Raw genomic sequence first — 18,712 nt, 5'->3', positions numbered from 1 at the left:
TTCACACACATCTTGTGTACACACATTATATACAAGTTTGTGTGTGTGTGTGCACATTTCTGAAACACAGAGTATAAATAATTATTAGCGATTAAAACTCAAAGGTGCAGGTCCTAGTAACACATAGTACAAGTACACACACACACACCTCACGCTAAAACAGAGCATCGGGGGGGCGGGGGGTATATGTAAAAACCATCTTTACCAGGACTCTCTCCCCCCCCCCCCCCTTATTTTCAATACAGGAACAACTGTTGAGGGCGTACTGTACATTGGGAAGCTAAATTATTCATGGCGCCGTTGGCTCGGAAACGCGCCGCGGAGCGGGGAACCGCGCCGAATGGGATTGGCCCGTCGGTTCGGTCCCCAGAACGCTGCCTGACAGGAGCGGGGCGTCCTGGGAGCGTTTTTAAAGGCCAGTGTGTGATGGATTCGCCAAGAACACACAAATATAATTGCCATTTGTCACGAGCCTTTCGGTGAATACCCCCCACAGTGGGATGCGTGCGTGCGTGTGTGTGTGTGTGTGTGTGTGAAACGTACGGCGGGATAGCGGGCGATTTCCAAAGCCCAGCGCCGCTGTGTACAGAAGCGTGTGTAAGCAGTTCCGCTCTTCGCCTCTCATCGCAAAAAAAGTCACGCAAAAAAAAAAAAAAAAAAATGGAATTCAGAGTGTGTACAAAAAAAGGAAAAAAAAAATCAGGACATCCGTAGTGGTTTTGAAATAATGGGTATCGTGGTCTGCTACATCGTTCTCACATGAAAAACTTGATTTTTCCCCCGTTTCAAAATCAATAAAGATTCTTTATGCAGAGGGCGACGAGGATTGAAGAGGCAAAGCATAAAATGCTGAAATAAAAAAAAAGGAATTTATTATTCAGGTCTTCGTGCGGCATGTCAGAAGGTAAGGCAAGATGAGGAGGAACGTGTCTCTAGGCCTGAACTTTAAAAAAAAAAGTGAGTGAGTGTGCAACTGTCTGCAAAATCCCCAGGTTCCTATCTGACAAAGCCAGAGCATGCCTTCATTGAAATTTCACACTACATTATTTCTGCTCAAAAGACTAATTCAGCTAGGGTATCTGCCAAAATTATTTTCAGGAAGTAGCAGGAAATCTGTGTGCGTGTCACGGGGTGTGCGCGTGTGTGTGTGTGTGTGTGTGTGTGTGTGTGTGGTGACACGGTTGTGTGCACATGTGCCTGCCATACAGCCAAAGGCTAATATACTACATATGTACAAGGCCCTCAAAAAGGGATAGGACAGAGAAATAATGGGAAGCTTCAACACAAAAACACGGAATTATTTCTCCTGAAACAAACACATACGGAAAGAGGACATTGCTCCAGTGCCATTTGTTGCAGAGGTGCACGCGTTAAACTTCATGTCACATCTAACAGAAGGAAAAACGCGTTTAAAAAGAAGCAGTTTTAGGCCGTTTTTCTGCCATTGCTGTCAATCATCAACAGCTGGCATAAGCATCGGCATAAGTCCCCCAATCCGAGATGGCAGAAAAAGCGCATTTTCCGTTGTGCTGTATGGTGCGGTTGGCTTGTGGTTTCCACGATGGGGCTCGAAAGGGGTTAGAGCTTGTTGGGCTGTTTCAGGCCGGACTGTAAAAACTTCTGGCTTTAACAGATTCAGGCCTCGTTACTAGCACAATGCAGACCTTCACTTACGTACAGTACAAGCAGGCTAAACATCAGCATTCCATTTCTTTCTCCCCAAACTCAGTTTAGCCAAAGAGTTTAATTCATTACTGAACTTGACAGACTGTATGAAAAAGTGCTTTTTAAAAAAATAATAAGTATTGCTTTTAACTGTCAGTTAGTCAAAGTTAAGCACCGATGTTCGTGGGAATACGTGAGACAGGCTCAGTGTTTTAACTCAACATGCTTTGCCAAGAGCGTGCTGCAGCGGTTTACAGTTCTGACCTAATTTTAGGTAGAGGGGGTCACAGAGGGGGCTGGCTTGGTCACTGAAAGACTTTGTTCCCCTGCTGGTGAACTCAAACTCTTTTGCCGTCTCGGCAGTTCATTTTGGGTTATTGTCTTGCCGCGCCAGTAAAACTCCCATCCAATGAGGCTGGAACAAATCGGCAAATGTTGATTTATTATGAATATATTATTGCATAATATTTACATAATCAATAAAGACAGTTCCGGATGGTGAATTACTTTCGCCAGACCTCAGATAAAGTTCAGCTCTCTGGAGAACGTCCAGCCCCTCCTCCCAACGTCAGTCCATAAAGCTGTGTTCATTAGCTCAGGCTTATTTACGTAGCTATGAACAGAATCTAACCGGGCTCCAGTCTGTGGGCAGCGGCGTAGCCTTACCTGTGCAGGTATTCGGCTTTCTCACTCTGCTGACTCATGATTCCTTTACTCGCTGCATTCTGAGGCCCGAAAGCCATCCCATTGGCTGCTGTTCTCAGGCTCACAGCTCTGATAGTTTCTCCTTTATCAACCAGAAAGCTACGAACGTTGTAAACGGCCAACTAGACTGCGATTGATTTTCAACGGCGCCAGAGGCTTCTTTTGTCAACAACGTTCACGACTGATGGTTTTACAATGACTGACGTCTGTGCAACGATTCTGATTGAACAACTGTTTTCTTACACGGTTTCTATGCAACTTAACTGGGTTAGCATATAGATTTTTTTGACTGACGCTAAACACTAATGCTAAAGGAAGACATACACACCAGCATAGATGAAAATAAAGTATATTTTATCATTAGAAATGAGCTTTTTATAAAACAGTTAATACATAAAATCCTAATTTTGAAGTCCTAGCTCCTAATATTTCCAGAGGTCCCAGGACAATGCAGTGAGAACGAAAATTACTGCGCAAGAGATCTCCTAGAGGTCCTTAAGAACGCCAGCAATGTCCTGCAGAACTTCCTGTCCCGTGAGAGATGTCCCTCAGTGGGAAAAGGGTGTTAAGGACACACCCCGCCCAGCCGTCCCAAGCTCAACACGCTGGCGATAAAGACACCGTCATTCTCCGATTTGCATTCCTCCGTTCACTTTCCTTGTTTCGTTTTTTTTACACCGAAAGCTTTTTTTTCGGAACGGGCGCGGGCAAACGGGCAAATGCCGCCGCGACAAAGCAGCGATCAATTTAGCGGCTCGGTCTCAGGTTCCCTCTCCTTCGGTTCTGCGATTCACAAAGTAAACACCTCTTTAACGCTTCTCCCCTCTCCACCCCGTCCGTTTCAAATGCTAATTTGTAAATGCGCAATAATCTGCACTGGGAGAATACCCAGCATCCCTCAAACAGCTCGGGGTTCCATTTCTCCTCCCAACAAACACCCGCGCGGCGGCGGCAAGTTTCTACTCAAAGGGACATTTCTATTCTTTATTTATTTTTTTTTATTATATACAAACCTGTATCTCAATATCAGTATTTCTAGTGACAAAACCAAGGGAATTACATTAGAAAACAAAAATGCAAAGGAGGGGCCTATTTGCAATCCCCCCCCCCCCCTTGTGCGAATCAAAACCCATTTACCGTTTGACCTTCCCACTCCAAAACAAAGACTGCCTCCAGTGAACGGAAAAACAAGCCTGAAATGAGCAGTCAGCTTCTAATTGGAGGGCACTGCCCTCTGTGCCCTGCGTGTTGATGATGCATACCTGGCACGGCACGCTTCTATAACAAACACATCTTTTTTTTTTTTTCTCCTTTTTTTCCATGAAGCAGTGCCGAGGAAAAACAGCAGCAGGCCGTGGTTCACAACCGTAATTCAACGCAATTACCGCCCTAATTCAGGGGAAATCTTCCCCCGGAAAATCAATCAGCTTTTATTAGTGCGGGCCTCTTAAATGAGTACTGACGGCCTGCCTCTACCTACAGACACACCTACGAGCAGCGAGACCGCATGCAGTAAAATGAAATGAATATTCTCAATGTGCAGGAAATAACACTCCTGATGCGCAGCAGTTTGGAGGCAGTCTAGGTTATAGTCCCGCAGACCTGTCCGCTCGAGTCGCGCCAAGCAGCCTTGCATTTGGCTGGAATCTGAAATCCCGCTCTCGGTTTCCACCCCCCCCCCCCCCCCGTGCGAGGAGTCAGTATTACTCAGCTGTTTTTTGCGGTGCGGCGATCTTTTAATTCCCTCTGACAATCAGTCCAAATTTGGCTCTTCGGAAGCAAAGCGCCGGCGAGATCAGGCATCGGGGAAGAGCGTTAATATTCAGAGCGACACTCCCCCCCCCTCCCCCTTCTCTGGATAAGAGTGACAAAGATTATAGGACGTCTGGGATTCACTAATTTCAAATTTGGTAATTTGGCTTCTGATAGAGTGGAGAACGTAACCCCTCCGCGACCTTGTTCAGCTTAATTACTTCTTACAGTGAAAACGGCAACTGGCAACACACATCTCCATTCCCCTGACCTGGGCTCTCATTTAGGATGGGAGGTGGAGGGTACCATCAATTATCCTTTTGATTTTGAAATGAAACATTTGAGTGATTAATATGTCTAACTGTTATATAAATCATTAGAACATCCAATGAGATTGTCATTTCCTTTAAGTGAATCACACTGAGGGGAAGAGAAAAAAAAATCATTCACATTGGAGCACTTGCCATTTTGTGAGAGGGGGAAAAAAAGAAGGAAAATGTTTTATAACACGCCCTGAAATAACCTGAAAGGTGATAAACTTGAGATGTTGGTGCCCTCTGGTTCCTCTGTTTGCGCGCGTATGGATGTAATTTACAAATGTATAAGAGTAGGCTGAAGGGACCTACGGTAACATTTCCCACTGAGGTCACGCTGTATCTCCGCCCCTAACAGACGCAAATTTACACTGTGGACAGGAAGAAAAAAAGAACAAAACAATCGAAAGTCTCTGCAAAAAAGTTAATGTGAATATCGCTTTCTTTCTCTCTCACTCTCACTCTCACTCCCACACACACGCACACGCACACAAACACACATTCACATGCACACACACTTTGCTTTGCACAGCCACTCAGGTTTTCTAGAAAGATCCGCTAAGATGACTCAGCCCAGGCCTGCATGCACTGGCAGACAGCAGGCTCTGAGTGAGCACTGCCCTCCCTGACAGCCGAAAACAAGAAGTGAGGAAGAGAACAGGGGGGGGGGGGAGAGCGCCTTTTCGGTTTCAGTTACAACGGTGACTAACAGATTCCGCTGCTTTCAAAAATCAGCCCTGATGTACAGGCTTCCAGAGGAACCCGGCCCGTTCAAAGCTCGATGGCACACAGAGCCATGGCAGGACATTACAAACCCCCGCCCCCCCCCGCCCCCCCCGCCGCCCGTCAAAGCAAACGGGCGGCAAACGGCGATCAAAAACAATAAAATAGCGAAGACCTCCCGCTGCACACACCCGCAGCTCACTGACGGAGACGAAATAAAAAATACAAAAAAACAATCAGAGAAAAAAAAAAGAAGGTATTTGGCAACATTACCTGCCCGACATTAACCTCAGCATTTACTGGAGCTAATGTAACAGCTGAGAGACAGCGACGTGGGTCAGCGACGTTTGACCCCCCCGGGTGCCAATCACAGCCGTAAGCCGGGGGCTCAAGCCGAGGGAACACTCCCTGAGCTCTCCCCCAGCGGAGATTTCACAGACGACTCCATCGATTTTACCCCCCCCCCCCACCCCACCACCACCCCTCCACCCCACCCCTCCTCCTCTCCGTTACACAGGGCCTAGCTGTGCGGTGGCTGAGTGAGAACCAGGCTTTGCACCGAGCCCCCCACGCCCCCCCCCCCCCCCCGGCACCCTCCCTCAGTCATCCTCGGCTGCTCAGAGAGGCCCGACAGAATGACCTACCAGGAGAGCGCTGAACCTGCAAAGCGGGGCAGGCCAGAAGGGCAGCATCGCCCCAGATCTCCGTAATGGGGAGGGCTTTAACCTCAATGTCACAGTCCAAACCCCTGTTAGGAGCACGAGGGGAGACAGAAAAAAAAGCAATCCACACCCAGCCCCCACCTACTCCCCTAACCTTTCATCTGAAGTTTTTTGCTTCTTCCAGGTCGGACTGAGAGCGCTGAGTGCAGCTGCACTGGGTCCGTTAGGGTTTCGTTTTGAAGGCTCTAAAGAAGTCTGCTCCCGACCCAAGAGCAAAACAAACATCGGTAAATCACAAGCACAGGTGAACCTACACGCTCCTCATTCCGCGAAACAACAAGGTGAGAAGCGAGAAAGACGTAACACAACATGCCTCCGTGCCTCCCATCCCTGGACCATTATCCAAGAGGTTTCATTACCGTCAGCAGTGAAAGGTAAAATTGAAGCCTTCCCTAATAACCTCACCATGACAACAATAAAACAACATCTCCCACGCGGGTTTCCTGACAATTATTAAAATTCGAAGGCGGCTTGGAACTTCCTGCGTGAAGCCTATCTGTAACAACAGAATGAGGAAATAATTAGAAGTGAGGTAGGATTACACTGGCCATTTTAATCAACCTCTCCAGTGGCATTTCACCCTATTTATGCAGTTTACAATTCCACAGCCCACTGCTAAGTAATCACTTGAGAATTACTTCTCCTGTTTTAATGGCCACTTAGTTTTACCACATGATTTCGGTGGAGGCAGGGGTCTAAAGATTAAGATCAAGATTAAGTTCCGGCATAACAACAATCAAGCTCAATTCTGTCACACCAGAAATTAGCATCAAAATTTAATCAGAAAGACGGCAGCACTCGAACCAGTCTAAACTGCATTCCTTCCTGCGATGCCTTCTCTTTCCCTCTCTTTTATTTCCGCGCGGCCGAAAAGAAAAAAAAATAATAAAAGAAAGAAGGGAAAAGCGAGTTTAAAACGATCGGCGGGATTCAGCCCAGACGCGTTGTTAAACGCGTTTAATGGATCTGAGTATAAAACTCCGGATTACAGGTTAACCAAAGATCAGAGACAAAGACGGAGAGAGAGAGAGCTCTTAAAGCGGCACTCGAGCGTGGGCGCGCGAGCGTTGCAGCCGTCGTTAGCGCCGCTCGTCGACGGGCTAACAGGTATCGCGCGAACGACTCCGGTCCGCAGAGAAAACGGGCGAAAGCGCTCTCTGCGGAGCCATCAGCCGATCGTTACAACACAAGCACCCGTAAATCTCCACGGCGACGTGCCGCCGACGCCATTCCGGTTAGAGAAACGAGCGCCGCGCAATAACCTCCTCCGAAAACCCGCCGCGTCGCCGAGCTCGGAACGCCACCGCGCGCGCTCCCTCGCGAAAGGTCATTTCCCCGCCGAGCGAACAACCTTGAGGTTTCAAAATTAAAGGCGCAATCTCCGACAGACAGTCGGCCGCACAAGGGGCCCGGTTAATATCTTCTGCAAAGCGCGGGGTGACATTACTTGACCTTAATGCTTCACTTTCCGTATTTCCCAAGATAAAAATACCTGTTCTTCAACAGTGTCTTCTTTATCCAGAAGAGCACTCAAAAGTCTTCAACAATTCAATGAATAATGTGGCGATAAAACAGCGAAACCGGCATTAGGTCACGACAATTTACTTTCTGCACCAGCTGGGCTCCAAAGTCTCTTTTGATAACGATATTTCTGTATGAAAACCAAAGTCAATTCAGAGCTTTTTTCGCTCCTTTAACTCCGAGAGTGAGACTAATTAAAAGAGTCCCTTTCTTTTTCTGAAGAAGGACTGGGCTGCTCTGAGAACAAATGTTTGGGGAGTATTTTAGTCCTGCGAAGGTTCAAAAAGCAGGATGACTTCTGCACAATTTTCTCCATTTTTGTTTTGTGGCTCACACAGGCAAGCTCCCAACCCAAAAGCAAAACCAACATTCGTAATACACAAAGCACTGGTGAACCAACATGTGCCTCATTCTGACAAACAACGAGGTGAGATATGACAAAGACATACTGTAGCACAACATCCCTTCATGCCTCCCCATCCTGGACCATTATCCAAGACATTTCACTACTACAAACAGAGAAAGGTAGAATTGAAGCTTTCCTTAATAACCTCACCATGACAACAACAAAACAACTTTCCTCACATGGGTTCCAAACCATTATTAAAATTCTAAGGTGGCTTGGAACTTCGCTGTGTGTGAAACCTTTCTATCACAACAGAATGAGGAAATAATTAGCGGTGAGGAAGGAATACACTGGCCATTTTAAACAACCTCTATTTATACTCTCTATTTTTATATTCCACATGTTTTTCCAAAATATGGGGCAACTTCTGCACATTTTTGTCAAAGACCTTCATCAGAACGTAAAAACACTAAGTTGCACAAAACATACAGTATAGGCTACAGCCTGTCCTCCTTATAAGTGGAGGGTCGCTCATTAGCGATAGCACCTGAGGTAAATCAGCTTCACATTAAGAACACTTCATCTAATTTCATAGCGGTTCACATTTCTACAATAGGCAAACATACGTCCACGTTTCAATATAACTTCACATTTGAGGCCTGTGAAGGGAAAATGCTGGAGACTTTCCTCAGACGTTTCTCTCCTAAGCCAATAAACACACACAGCATGCTGCTTGGGCACTGTGGGGTGTAGTTTAGACCACACAAGCTGACTCCGCTGATGTAACTTAGTTGCAGGCAAACAACTAGGAAAAACACAAAAGCGGCCACAAGCGACTTAGTGAGCATGCAGAAAAAACTACCGATATTGAACAATCACCAGCATATTGCATTCAGTCATAAAGCAAATGGACTGTGTTGGCGCACCTGTTAGATTTCACAGAGATAAGAAGGTGAGTTTGAGGTTATTTCACCACAAATTCTATAGTTTCACAAGGTTTGCTCGATATGGATCAGAAGAAGCTGTTCATTTATGACTGGAAAGAAGACATGAAATTTGAACGATTCATTCTTTCACCAAATGAAGGACTCAGAGCGCTTAAATAAACAGAAGGCGGAGGTAATGTTCACCATCACGTCTGAGATCTGCTCAGGGAGATAGAATGAGCTGTGCAACTGACAGGTTTCCTCCAACAACGTACTCTAGACGGCGGTGGTACACCACGACATGCAAAGGAACCTGACAAACTCCCGATGTTATACCAAATTCAAGATTTAGGTATTTCCCCGATTACCAGAGCTCCACATCTAAACATATATGCCTGGATAAGACGATTCTTCAGTGGAAAGAAAGACAAATGCCACTGTTGGCTGTGGGAGAACTACGTGAGGGCAAGCAGCTGTGGTTAGCAAACCCCATAAACTTACTTACAGGAGCAGAGTGCAGGTAACATTTAGGAGCTGAAACTTCCATTTCACTCTGCTTCAGCCGTGGAAGTACCTACTACTTCCTTACATACAATTAATTGTGATAACAGACCATGGGAATAGGGTGTGTGTGCTCTAAAGACAATCCTTCTAAACACGTGGTAGATATTTCACTGGTGGATGGCAAAGGGCGGTAACCGTGTTGCGTTTCCTTCCTCAACACTGGGATGGAAGTCCTTGTGAGCAACAAACATGAAAACAATCATGTCAACCAAAGATGGTTCTCTCCGGGATATCTAGATTTGGTTTATTTTGTGGGACCAGCCGTGCACGGTTGCAGAAGTCACTGCTGCTTATCAAAGCAGAACACGTCCTCCCCGTGATCACATCCTCCTGACTCACTGAAATCACATCTCCATGTCACATCCAAAGGGACCTACAGTCACATCTTCACACCTCAGCAGCAGATTCCTAGCCTCGTCCTCATGACACAACGAGACACCACTATTATAATCACCGATATCAAAATTGTATATGATACCGACAATAATTTCCCTGTCATGTCCAATAGCCGATAATTTATGTCAATTAATTTGGTGTGTATAGGCAATATGTTCAAACCATAATCTAGAGTTTGACATGCTGTAAAGAAGATATCAAAACATCATAAGGAGAAAGTCTTTTTTGTAATAAAGCAGAATTTACAGAGATTACCACCCACCCTAAATAGGTCTGATCGTTTAATTTTCATCTTAAACTCATGACTGAGACTTACTAAAGACCAGCAGACCTGCCCACATGGCTAATATAACCACTCCAGGAACAGAAAACTGTTTAAACTTCGTGAATAATCTGATGCTGCAGTGTTTGGATCGAACGTGTAGCTCATTTATATGGCCTACTGCCAGGTGGATGACTGCTCAATGCAATACTGGATTCCATGCATGAGACAGAAGAATGGTTCTGAACTTGCATAGAAATTTGCATTGCACACTGCACATTTTTGCCTGATGCATGAGCACACACTGTGAGGTAGCTGCACTGCTGTTGCCGGAAGGAATTTAAGCACCAAGTAAAGGCACTTTGAAAAGTTCAAAAGCCCAATTAGCACAGCTGAGAGAAGCAAATTGTGTCCGGAAAACTGAATCTTTAGAACATATTTATTCTTTTTTTTTTTTTTTTACCCCTCCATTAAAACCCTGTGAATCCACACAGGCGAGTCCCTGTCCATTTGCTTAAACCCAGGGACGTTCTGGAAAAGACCAGGGCCTCACATCAGAAACAATGGAGGCTTGTGGGGGGTTCACATTCCCAGACCCCATTTAACCCAGTCTGCAACCCGCCATCCATCTGTGTGCACAACGTCTGCAAAATGTCCGACACCCTCACTGCCAGAAACAGACCCCCGTCCATTTCTGGACACCATTTATCAGAATCGTTGATATATCAATCCAAAAAAAAAAAAACATTCTGACGTATGCAAAGCTGCACGATCCTATGAAGTGTCTTACGGTGACAGGGAAGCTTTCCTCAATTTATTTCTCAATACGAAACCTGAAATATGACAATATGGTGAAACTTAGAGTTGGACATTTTAATCTGTGTGTTGCAACAAGGCAACAGGTCTTTAAATATTCAAATAATCAGATCTGAACCAAGAGCTGAAACACTCCAGGCATACAAGCCAAATCCTATGACACACATACACATAGGCCTATATACTCACAATAACTACAAATAAACAAAGTAAAATTGATTCACACGCACATCCACAACAATGCCATGAATCCGACTAATGCCCGCTTCCAAATAAAGGCCCGGGTGTCATTGCGCTTCGCGCATTCTCGCTATGCAGAGGCGTCCGGCTCGCCTCGACCCCGTCGGCCGCGGGCCCGGGCGTAATTGGCGCGGCCGAAATTCCCAGCCCGACACGCAGACCGTCCCACGGTCGCATTTTTCTCCCGTGGCCGTCCCCTGCCGGCCGCCGCGAGCCGCGCCCCGTCGAGACACTCACTTCTAACGAGCTCGCCGTTGGTGGAATTTCCCCCCGGCGCGGTGCCCCGCCCCTCAGACGGCGACTCGGGGGGGCTCCTCGCCACTTCCTCCTCGGGGGCCGCTGAATCACTGCGATTGTCACATGCATCTGGAGAGGAAGGAACACACACACACACGCGCACACACACAGACATGCACACGTGATACAGAACACACACACGCGCACACATAGACATGCACATGTGATACAGAACACACGCGCACGCACACGTGACACATACACACACGGGATACACACACGTGACACATACGTACACAGGTGATACACAAACACGTGACACACACACACACACACACACACACAAAAATCAACATCAAAATCCAGAACAAAAGCAGCACAAGAAGAGGCAACATACTGTACATTCAAGTGGAAAAACAGGAGATACAACTGAGCAGAAGACTGGTCTCACATTTCAAACTGTCAAGTCCAGCCATTAACATCCTCTATCGCCCCTTCCTGCTCTTTTGCAAACTGAACAAACAAATGCCCGTGTCAGGCGATCGCATTAAGGATGCATGCACAACTAACTGGTCAACTAATACACCTAGAGTAGAATAAACACAATCCGCAACCTTTTCCTGGCTCGTTGCTCATGTGGAAGTTTGCATTCTGTAGTCAATGTGTTACAGTTTTTAAAAAAATCTTTCCTACCATGAATACACAGTGAACCATTCTTAGTACACAAGTTTGAGTTTGCTCTGCTATTAAATACCAAGTTTCTTTATTTATCTTTACAAAAGCAGCCATTTCAAGTGTACACTCCCTCTGTTAAATTGCACACAGATGTCCTGTGGAATTTTCCTAAAATAAATGGATGCAGACTAGATGCAGGAGATTAATTTTACTGGGCCTCACCTCAAGAAAAACGTCAAGCCAGCATAGTTTGTTTATTTTATTTATTTATTAATTTATTTATGCATTTAATTGCAGAACAGTTGCACAACAGTGTACGTGTACAAGATCTGGCCAAGGCCAGATTTCTGGATTCTGTTTTCTTGATTCTGCTTCCTGGGCACACATTACCTGCCAATGCTTTTACAGCTCTATAGCACGGCATTTCTGCAAATTAAAAAAGCGTGTAGCTAATGCTAGCCCATAAACGCATGCAATGCAATAGGACAACAGCTGCACAAACTTGATGAATGCCAAATTCAACATGGTTGTGAGAAAGAATATCAGCGTGAATCACTCAAGCGAGGGTTCTTTCCATTATGGCGGAAGTTCTACTCAGGTTACACTGTGCACAGCCAGGAAGAGAGACACACCACAGCTCTGCAGCACAAGGAGCGGAGACATCCACCGTTCGCAAAGCTCAAGGAGAACAGACATGAGACTAAGGAAGGCCCTGGTCTGAAACGACTGTAAATTTCCACGCATGAGGATCCCACGGTTCCAGTTTACGCGCGGAAGGAACGCAGGGACAAGGCAAAACCTGGGTGACCATTCTGCTGTCAAACTCAGTGATGTGCACATGGCACAGTGCTGTTCATGCCATTTATAGACCAAGCAGTGTTCTCGAAAGACTTGTTTGGGTTCCTTAAGCTAACAAAACCGCACTTCAACACTGCCGGTTCGATCCTTTCTAAAGAATTTTGAATATGCAGTCTGACTCACTACTAGGTCAAGAGTATAAGCCTGGTACACTGGGACAGACTAAGAGGCATTCTTCTTTCAAGCACAGTATGACCAATGACTCTATACTTCACCACAAATGTCTAATTTCCTCCCAACACTGATACTGTTTGTATCTTCCTCCTGTGTTGGTAACTCCACTGAAAGCAACAAAAAAAGGCATCAAGTAATAACACTGATAAGGTACCTTTCTCTGGACTACACACACGCAGAGAGAGAGAGGTCTGAGTCTAGCCTGGAGTTGCTGTATAGCGATCCCTATCATCCACGCGACTCCAAAAATCAATACGCATTTAGAGTCCTACAGTAGTGTGTGATGCATCGCGGTATTTAACCGTAGCTATTGAAAATAAATGGGTCTGTTCTCGAGACATTCACAGTCCCTTGAGAGGGAAAATCTGCAGTCCATGGTGAACCTCAGAATGTTCTGGAAACCATATTCTCCAGCACCTCTAATGATTGCTTACTTTGTCCTACTTTAGGTTTTTTGACAGTGCAGTAATAGCACTCAGTATAAATAGGATGGCAGTGGCTCGATGCCTGATTAAAAAATGGGGGACAAGCTTATTTTACATATGATAATCTTAAAAGCAACTAGAAAGTTAATTAAGAGCCATAATTGGCTGTGGTTGCTGCTAATAGCTGCCAAGGCGTTCCTTCAATTTTTATTTAGAAATGATGAAAACGTTATTATGCCTAATGTTGGCTTGAATACTGATGCTCGGTAAAAACCAAAAGAGCATAATTTGGAGGAACCTGCACATACATTTATAGGTTTCTATTATGCAGAAAACGAGAAGAAGAAAATGATTGCATAAAAAATTACAGGCCAGTTTAATAATACAATGTTCTGCATGCCGGCAGTCTGACAAATGCTATGAAGCAGCGTGCTCCCATGAAACGAATTCAAAATAGCACAACACATACTGTACAGTACTTTCAGAACAATCCCTGAATTAGAAATAAAATAATGCTTTCACCAAAACAGAATATTTTAAGGAAGGGCCAAGATTTTGGGGAAGAAAAACTCATCGTGAGTAATCATACCCTGAAACCATAGGCTATTTATTTAATTCCCTTGTCAGTTTCACTCTGTTATATTTCATATGTACTCCTGACACTGTAAGCAAAACAAAACATGTTGTTTAAACAAAAAATACATAATAGCTACAATATGTCTTGCTTTGGTTTCACATACATGGAAAATGTTAATATTTATGAGTTAATGCTCACAGATTTTTACTCAAATAAGATTGAACAGCAAAAAACAAACAACAACAACAAAACAAAAAAAACACTGAGATACAAGGACAAACAAATACTTAGGCCTGAAGTATCCAACTGGCCAAACTGCAGATTTGATAAGCAAGTGGTTCCATGCATACATTTATTTAAATTCGAATTCGTAATACCATTTCTTCTAGAAGGTATTCAACATCATTCGTATACATCTAAACCGCCTGTTGGAGTATGTGAGAATCGCCAAAGAAAGAAAAATAAACAGTTTATAAACAACTTACCAGTCGGTACAAAACAAATACATTGTCAAGGTGCCGTGCCTTACCGTGAAAGTCTGAAAGGAGTAGGCTTCTCTCCGGTGGAGTTCCCCTGGCAGGCCCGGCAGGCCCTTCCGGAGGCAAGACCGTCTTCTGGGACATGGGCCGCTTCTCTTCAGTCGCCTCTCGTGATACGCGATAGAGGGGGAAAAAGCTCGCGCAAGGATCACCCTGCGACACTGACAAACAGGAACTCGACACTTCAGTGAAACAGTAGACCGTTAACAAAGTAGGCTATCAAAAACCGTTAACTACACCGTTTTTACTGCGTATAATGACGTCAAACTTGGCAAATTACATAATGTTGCTAAAAGTTTGTGTAATGTATTGTTTTGTTTTATTGTTAGTAAAATAACGGACATGCCAAACAGGTTGTCAGTATTCCACAGTGAATATAATTAAACGTCTTCGATAACACGTAATCCTAAAGTTTTGCAAACATTCAAAAAGAAATTTACCTTTCAAACATCGCTGGAGCTCTCTGGTAGGTCAAGTTTGAGTCATTTCCATCTCTTTTGCTCAGTGAAGCTCCATTATGGCTGCGTTGATTAGCTCTAATACTTCTGTGGGATCAAATCACTCTTGATTATTGATTTCTTTCCTCAGAAATCCTTCATTCTGGGGATTATCCCGCTGTCGTCGCGAATCTTTCAATATCCCTCCCTTCTCTCCATTCTCCCGTTCGCCCGTTCACCAGCAAAGTTTGTCTGCTCCTGAAACATTTTTCATCATTTCCGGATTCCGAAAAGACTCGCACAACCACTACCAGCTGCAGCTGAACGATGCCTTCAGGGTCCTGCTGGCTGCCATCGAAAAGAACCGTGCGGGATGTTCCTTCACAAAAGCGACACACTCCCACCGCACAAAATGATCTGATATGGAGACTTTTTTTTTCTACTGTCAAGTTCAAACAGCTGGCAGAAGACAGCTAGACTTTATAGCATGATTACCAGGATTACTCTGCGAGCTGTATAAAACATGACAAAATAACCCAGCATTTCAAAGACGTAGCTATCAGAACTCGTTGATGCGTTATTTCTCCAAAGCTCCGAAAAGTCTATTTTTACAGTAGGCTACAGTCCGTTCATTCGAGAAAAAAAAGCTTGATCTGCGTTAAATTTGTACCTGAAATTTACTCGCATACCCTACATGCCAACGACGGTGTGTGTTTTCACTTTAAAGGGGGGTCAGTAAGGATGTAGGCTTAACAAATTGTGTTGCACGATTTATATATCACAGTTTTTCCTTTATTTTTAATTTTTTTTAAAGTTATTATTTTACCTATGTATTACTGTTTTTTATGACTGAAATAAAAGGTGAAAAAAGAATGAATCGTATGAAATATACCCCAACTCATTGATTGTGTGAACCCCATCTTCTGCCTTTTAATACAGAAATCACACCAAGTCTATGGGGTAATGATTTACAATGAATCTGTGTCATTGTTGAGCTCGCATAGCCTACACACAATCCATCTTATGGATGCCCTCGGCCCTGTAGAGAAGGTTCACTGTTCTCCATTTGTAAGTGTTGACTCCATTACGGAACTGATCTGCAATCAGACCAGTCTTCAGCAGTCCTCAACCAATAATTACATGGAAAGAGATAGCCTCAGCACCTTATAATAGCCTAACCCAGCTGCCGAATAAGGAGAGGTCTAGGAGCCACGTCTTGGAAACTTTATTAAGACAGAAGCATAGTCTAGGGTGTGTGTGTGTGTGTGTGCGTGTAAAATAACCAGTGGAGATAAAGTTAAGTTTTATGATTACAGTTTTTAATTTACCACAGCTGGGACATATTTTTGAAAAAGCGATAAGCTTTTAATATGAAAGTGCACTCAATACACCTTTCCATGTCATTTTTTTCTCTTTCTGACTGAGCATGAGCATTGGAATCAAAACTAAAGGTTAAGCAAATCGAAATGCTGTCAGTTTTAAAGATAAAAAAAACATCTTCCCATTTTTGTATGATCAACCACTCAAATTTTGGTTAAATTAGCGAATCCATTCTGAATTAGGCAAAGCATGGATTTTAAAATTGTGTGCGTGTTGGGGGTTCAGTTTTTAAGATGGAAATTACTGAAGATTCCAGTTGCGTGATCCCTTGAAACATATGTCTGCTTTCCCGTGATCTTGTAAAACGCAGGCCTCTTGTGTAAAACCTGCATGCCATCTTGTAGGTTTTACACAATAATAGCAGAATTGTAATCAGGAACTGCGCCCACCATTCATGTTTAAAAAAGCAGTCCCTTATCCCACAAAAGACATCATTAGACCAGAAAAATGTTTCTCATGGCTGAAAGTATTTCACAGCTGTGTGTCCCTATCTGGACTAGCTGGGCTATATCTAATCTACTAATGAAACATGCTCTGTGCTCTGTAATGTTTTCCCCCGTATCGCCTAGCGACACCAGTGACCGCGTTGTCCTGGTGAAAACAGCCAGGGGCGGAGTTTACCGTTGCCCTGTGGGAGAGAGCAGGAGCGCACGTGATGCCGTCATGTCCTTCGGCCGAAGACGCGGGAAGGCCACCGCTGGCTTCGTCCGCCGATCTGGCGGCGGGCCTGATAACTGCGGTGCAGTGCATGATGGGTAGCCCTCTCCCTCTGGCTGACTGGCGTATGTGCGGTGGGATCCGCAGAGCAAGGTGTGCACATCCGTCACTGAAATCTCAGGGTTCCGAGCGTATACTGTATGTGAAGAAAGAACTGCGGTCCATACTCATCTGTCACTGTAACAGCTCAGGGATCAGAGTGTGTTGTATGTGCAGTGCACATATATCCGTCAATGTAAGACCGCAGGGCTCAGAATGCATACTGTATTTCAGTCGGGAACTAACATACGAGCCTCAACAACCACAATAATCCATCTGTTTGAAAAGGGTTTGGTTACAATGGACGTATATATAAATATTGCAGATGTAATTCACTATTCATTATTATGTTTGAACTGCGGGGTTGATCTTTGTCGACCACGTGCTGTCAAAATGGCAGCCGTTGCCTCTGTGGAGGATCGTCCCGAATGCGTACGCGCGCTGGGTGCGTTTTCGTTTTGTGTCGGAATGAAATATTCACATTTCCCATCACACGGGTCACAAAAGCCAGTCTGCGAAGCAACGGAATGAGAAACCTGTAATTAGTCCTAATGAGCTTATTCTTCTGCGCGGTGACTAGAATGGAAATGAGAACCTTATACCTTCTTTTTACATTTCAACATTAATGGCCGGCTAAGGAGAGGTGTCACTTTGAACTAGCTTAACTGCATATATCCGTTGCTGACCGAATCTTCAAAGGCTTTTCCTCAAAGTTTTACCAGCCAGATAAAAAGAACCTTAATAAGTCAAACTTTGATGCGTCGAAAACTTTGGTTCCAAGGCGTCCCTGCATCTGAACGAACCAGTTAATGACTGACAGTCGCCGTGGTTACTTTTGCATGCTTTTCCTGGTTACAAAATATACAATCAACACTTTCATCCATTCACTAATGGCACTCAACTCCATAATATCACATAGTAAATGTGTTTATTTTAAAAATAAAACAAGAAAGAAACATTCCTCACCGCTATTACTATTATCATAAGAAGTATGCTAGATTATTAAAATAAAAAACAACTCTTCCCTCCATATGCGGGCAAGGAGGTGAATAATTTGTCGCATGGATGGCTTTGCACATCTGGACTTGGAAATGCTGAAAAAGGCTCATAATCAGGAACAAATGTTCATATGATCTGCTCTCACGATTTCATAAATATGCATTTTTTTTTTGTTTGAAGGAAGGGGGCTACGCTTCAAGTGAAAAATTTGACAGAAAATGAATGGCAGTTAAGAAAAATGACAGCAAAGATTAATTTCCCGCAAAAGATTCCAGAGCAAAGTTCAGAAAGTGAGGGACGTCGAACATGCTTTTTTTGTGTGCAAACCCCACTTTTCCCCCTGCTTTTCGACAGAAAGTGAGCGCTCCACTTCACACTTCCACAAACTGTCCCAGCTGCTTAAATATCACCCCCCCCCCCTCCCAAGCTGGCCTAGTATGTGGTAGCAGCCATGCACCAAGCGGAACAAGCTGAAGTGAGATTCAGGAATATGTCCTGTTGGGCCTGGCCTACTCTGAGGTTAGTGAAGGATTTGTGGAGCCCTGCCACATTGTTTCAACCTTGCGATTAAAACTTGGCACTACGAGTGCCTGCGTTGTGGTTTTTAGTCAATAGCTGCAGAACAAAAAAGAAGTATGTCAGTTAAAAATGATGAACAGGAACACACTAACCAGGAATTAAAGAGATGACATACTATAAAAGA

General features: G+C 44.4%; 1 protein-coding gene and 1 long non-coding RNA gene across 4 annotated transcripts in view; one reads left to right on the top strand and one right to left on the bottom strand.

Moving 5' to 3' along the window:
• mdfic (MyoD family inhibitor domain containing) overlaps positions 1-15,032 on the bottom strand; it is a 28,065-nt gene extending 13,033 nt beyond the window's left edge. For 2 of the 3 annotated variants that reach the window (XM_064344835.1, XM_064344836.1), the window contains exons 1-3: positions 14,878-15,030; positions 14,428-14,598; positions 11,190-11,318 (exon numbers count right to left, since the gene is read on the bottom strand). In XM_064344835.1, the coding sequence (XP_064200905.1) occupies positions 11,190-11,318; positions 14,428-14,521 (223 nt within the window). In that variant the 5' untranslated portion in view covers positions 14,522-14,598; positions 14,878-15,030. Of the gene's footprint in view, positions 1-11,189; positions 11,319-14,427; positions 14,599-14,877 lie in introns of all 3 variants that reach the window. The other variant, XM_064344837.1, reaches the window with a different exon arrangement.
• On the top strand, positions 14,598-15,747 carry LOC135259909 (uncharacterized). The gene is made up of 2 exons (XR_010331426.1): positions 14,598-14,903; positions 15,026-15,747. It is a non-coding gene; the product is annotated as an uncharacterized LOC135259909 (long non-coding RNA).
• Positions 15,748-18,712: the final 2,965 nt, after the last annotated feature.

The sequence above is a fragment of the Anguilla rostrata genome, chromosome 7 (assembly GCF_018555375.3).
Source record: "Anguilla rostrata isolate EN2019 chromosome 7, ASM1855537v3, whole genome shotgun sequence".
Lineage (NCBI taxonomy): Eukaryota > Metazoa > Chordata > Actinopteri > Anguilliformes > Anguillidae > Anguilla > Anguilla rostrata.
The sequence above is the reverse complement of the archived record's forward strand: the minus strand, read 5'-3'. Positions and strand labels throughout refer to the sequence as shown.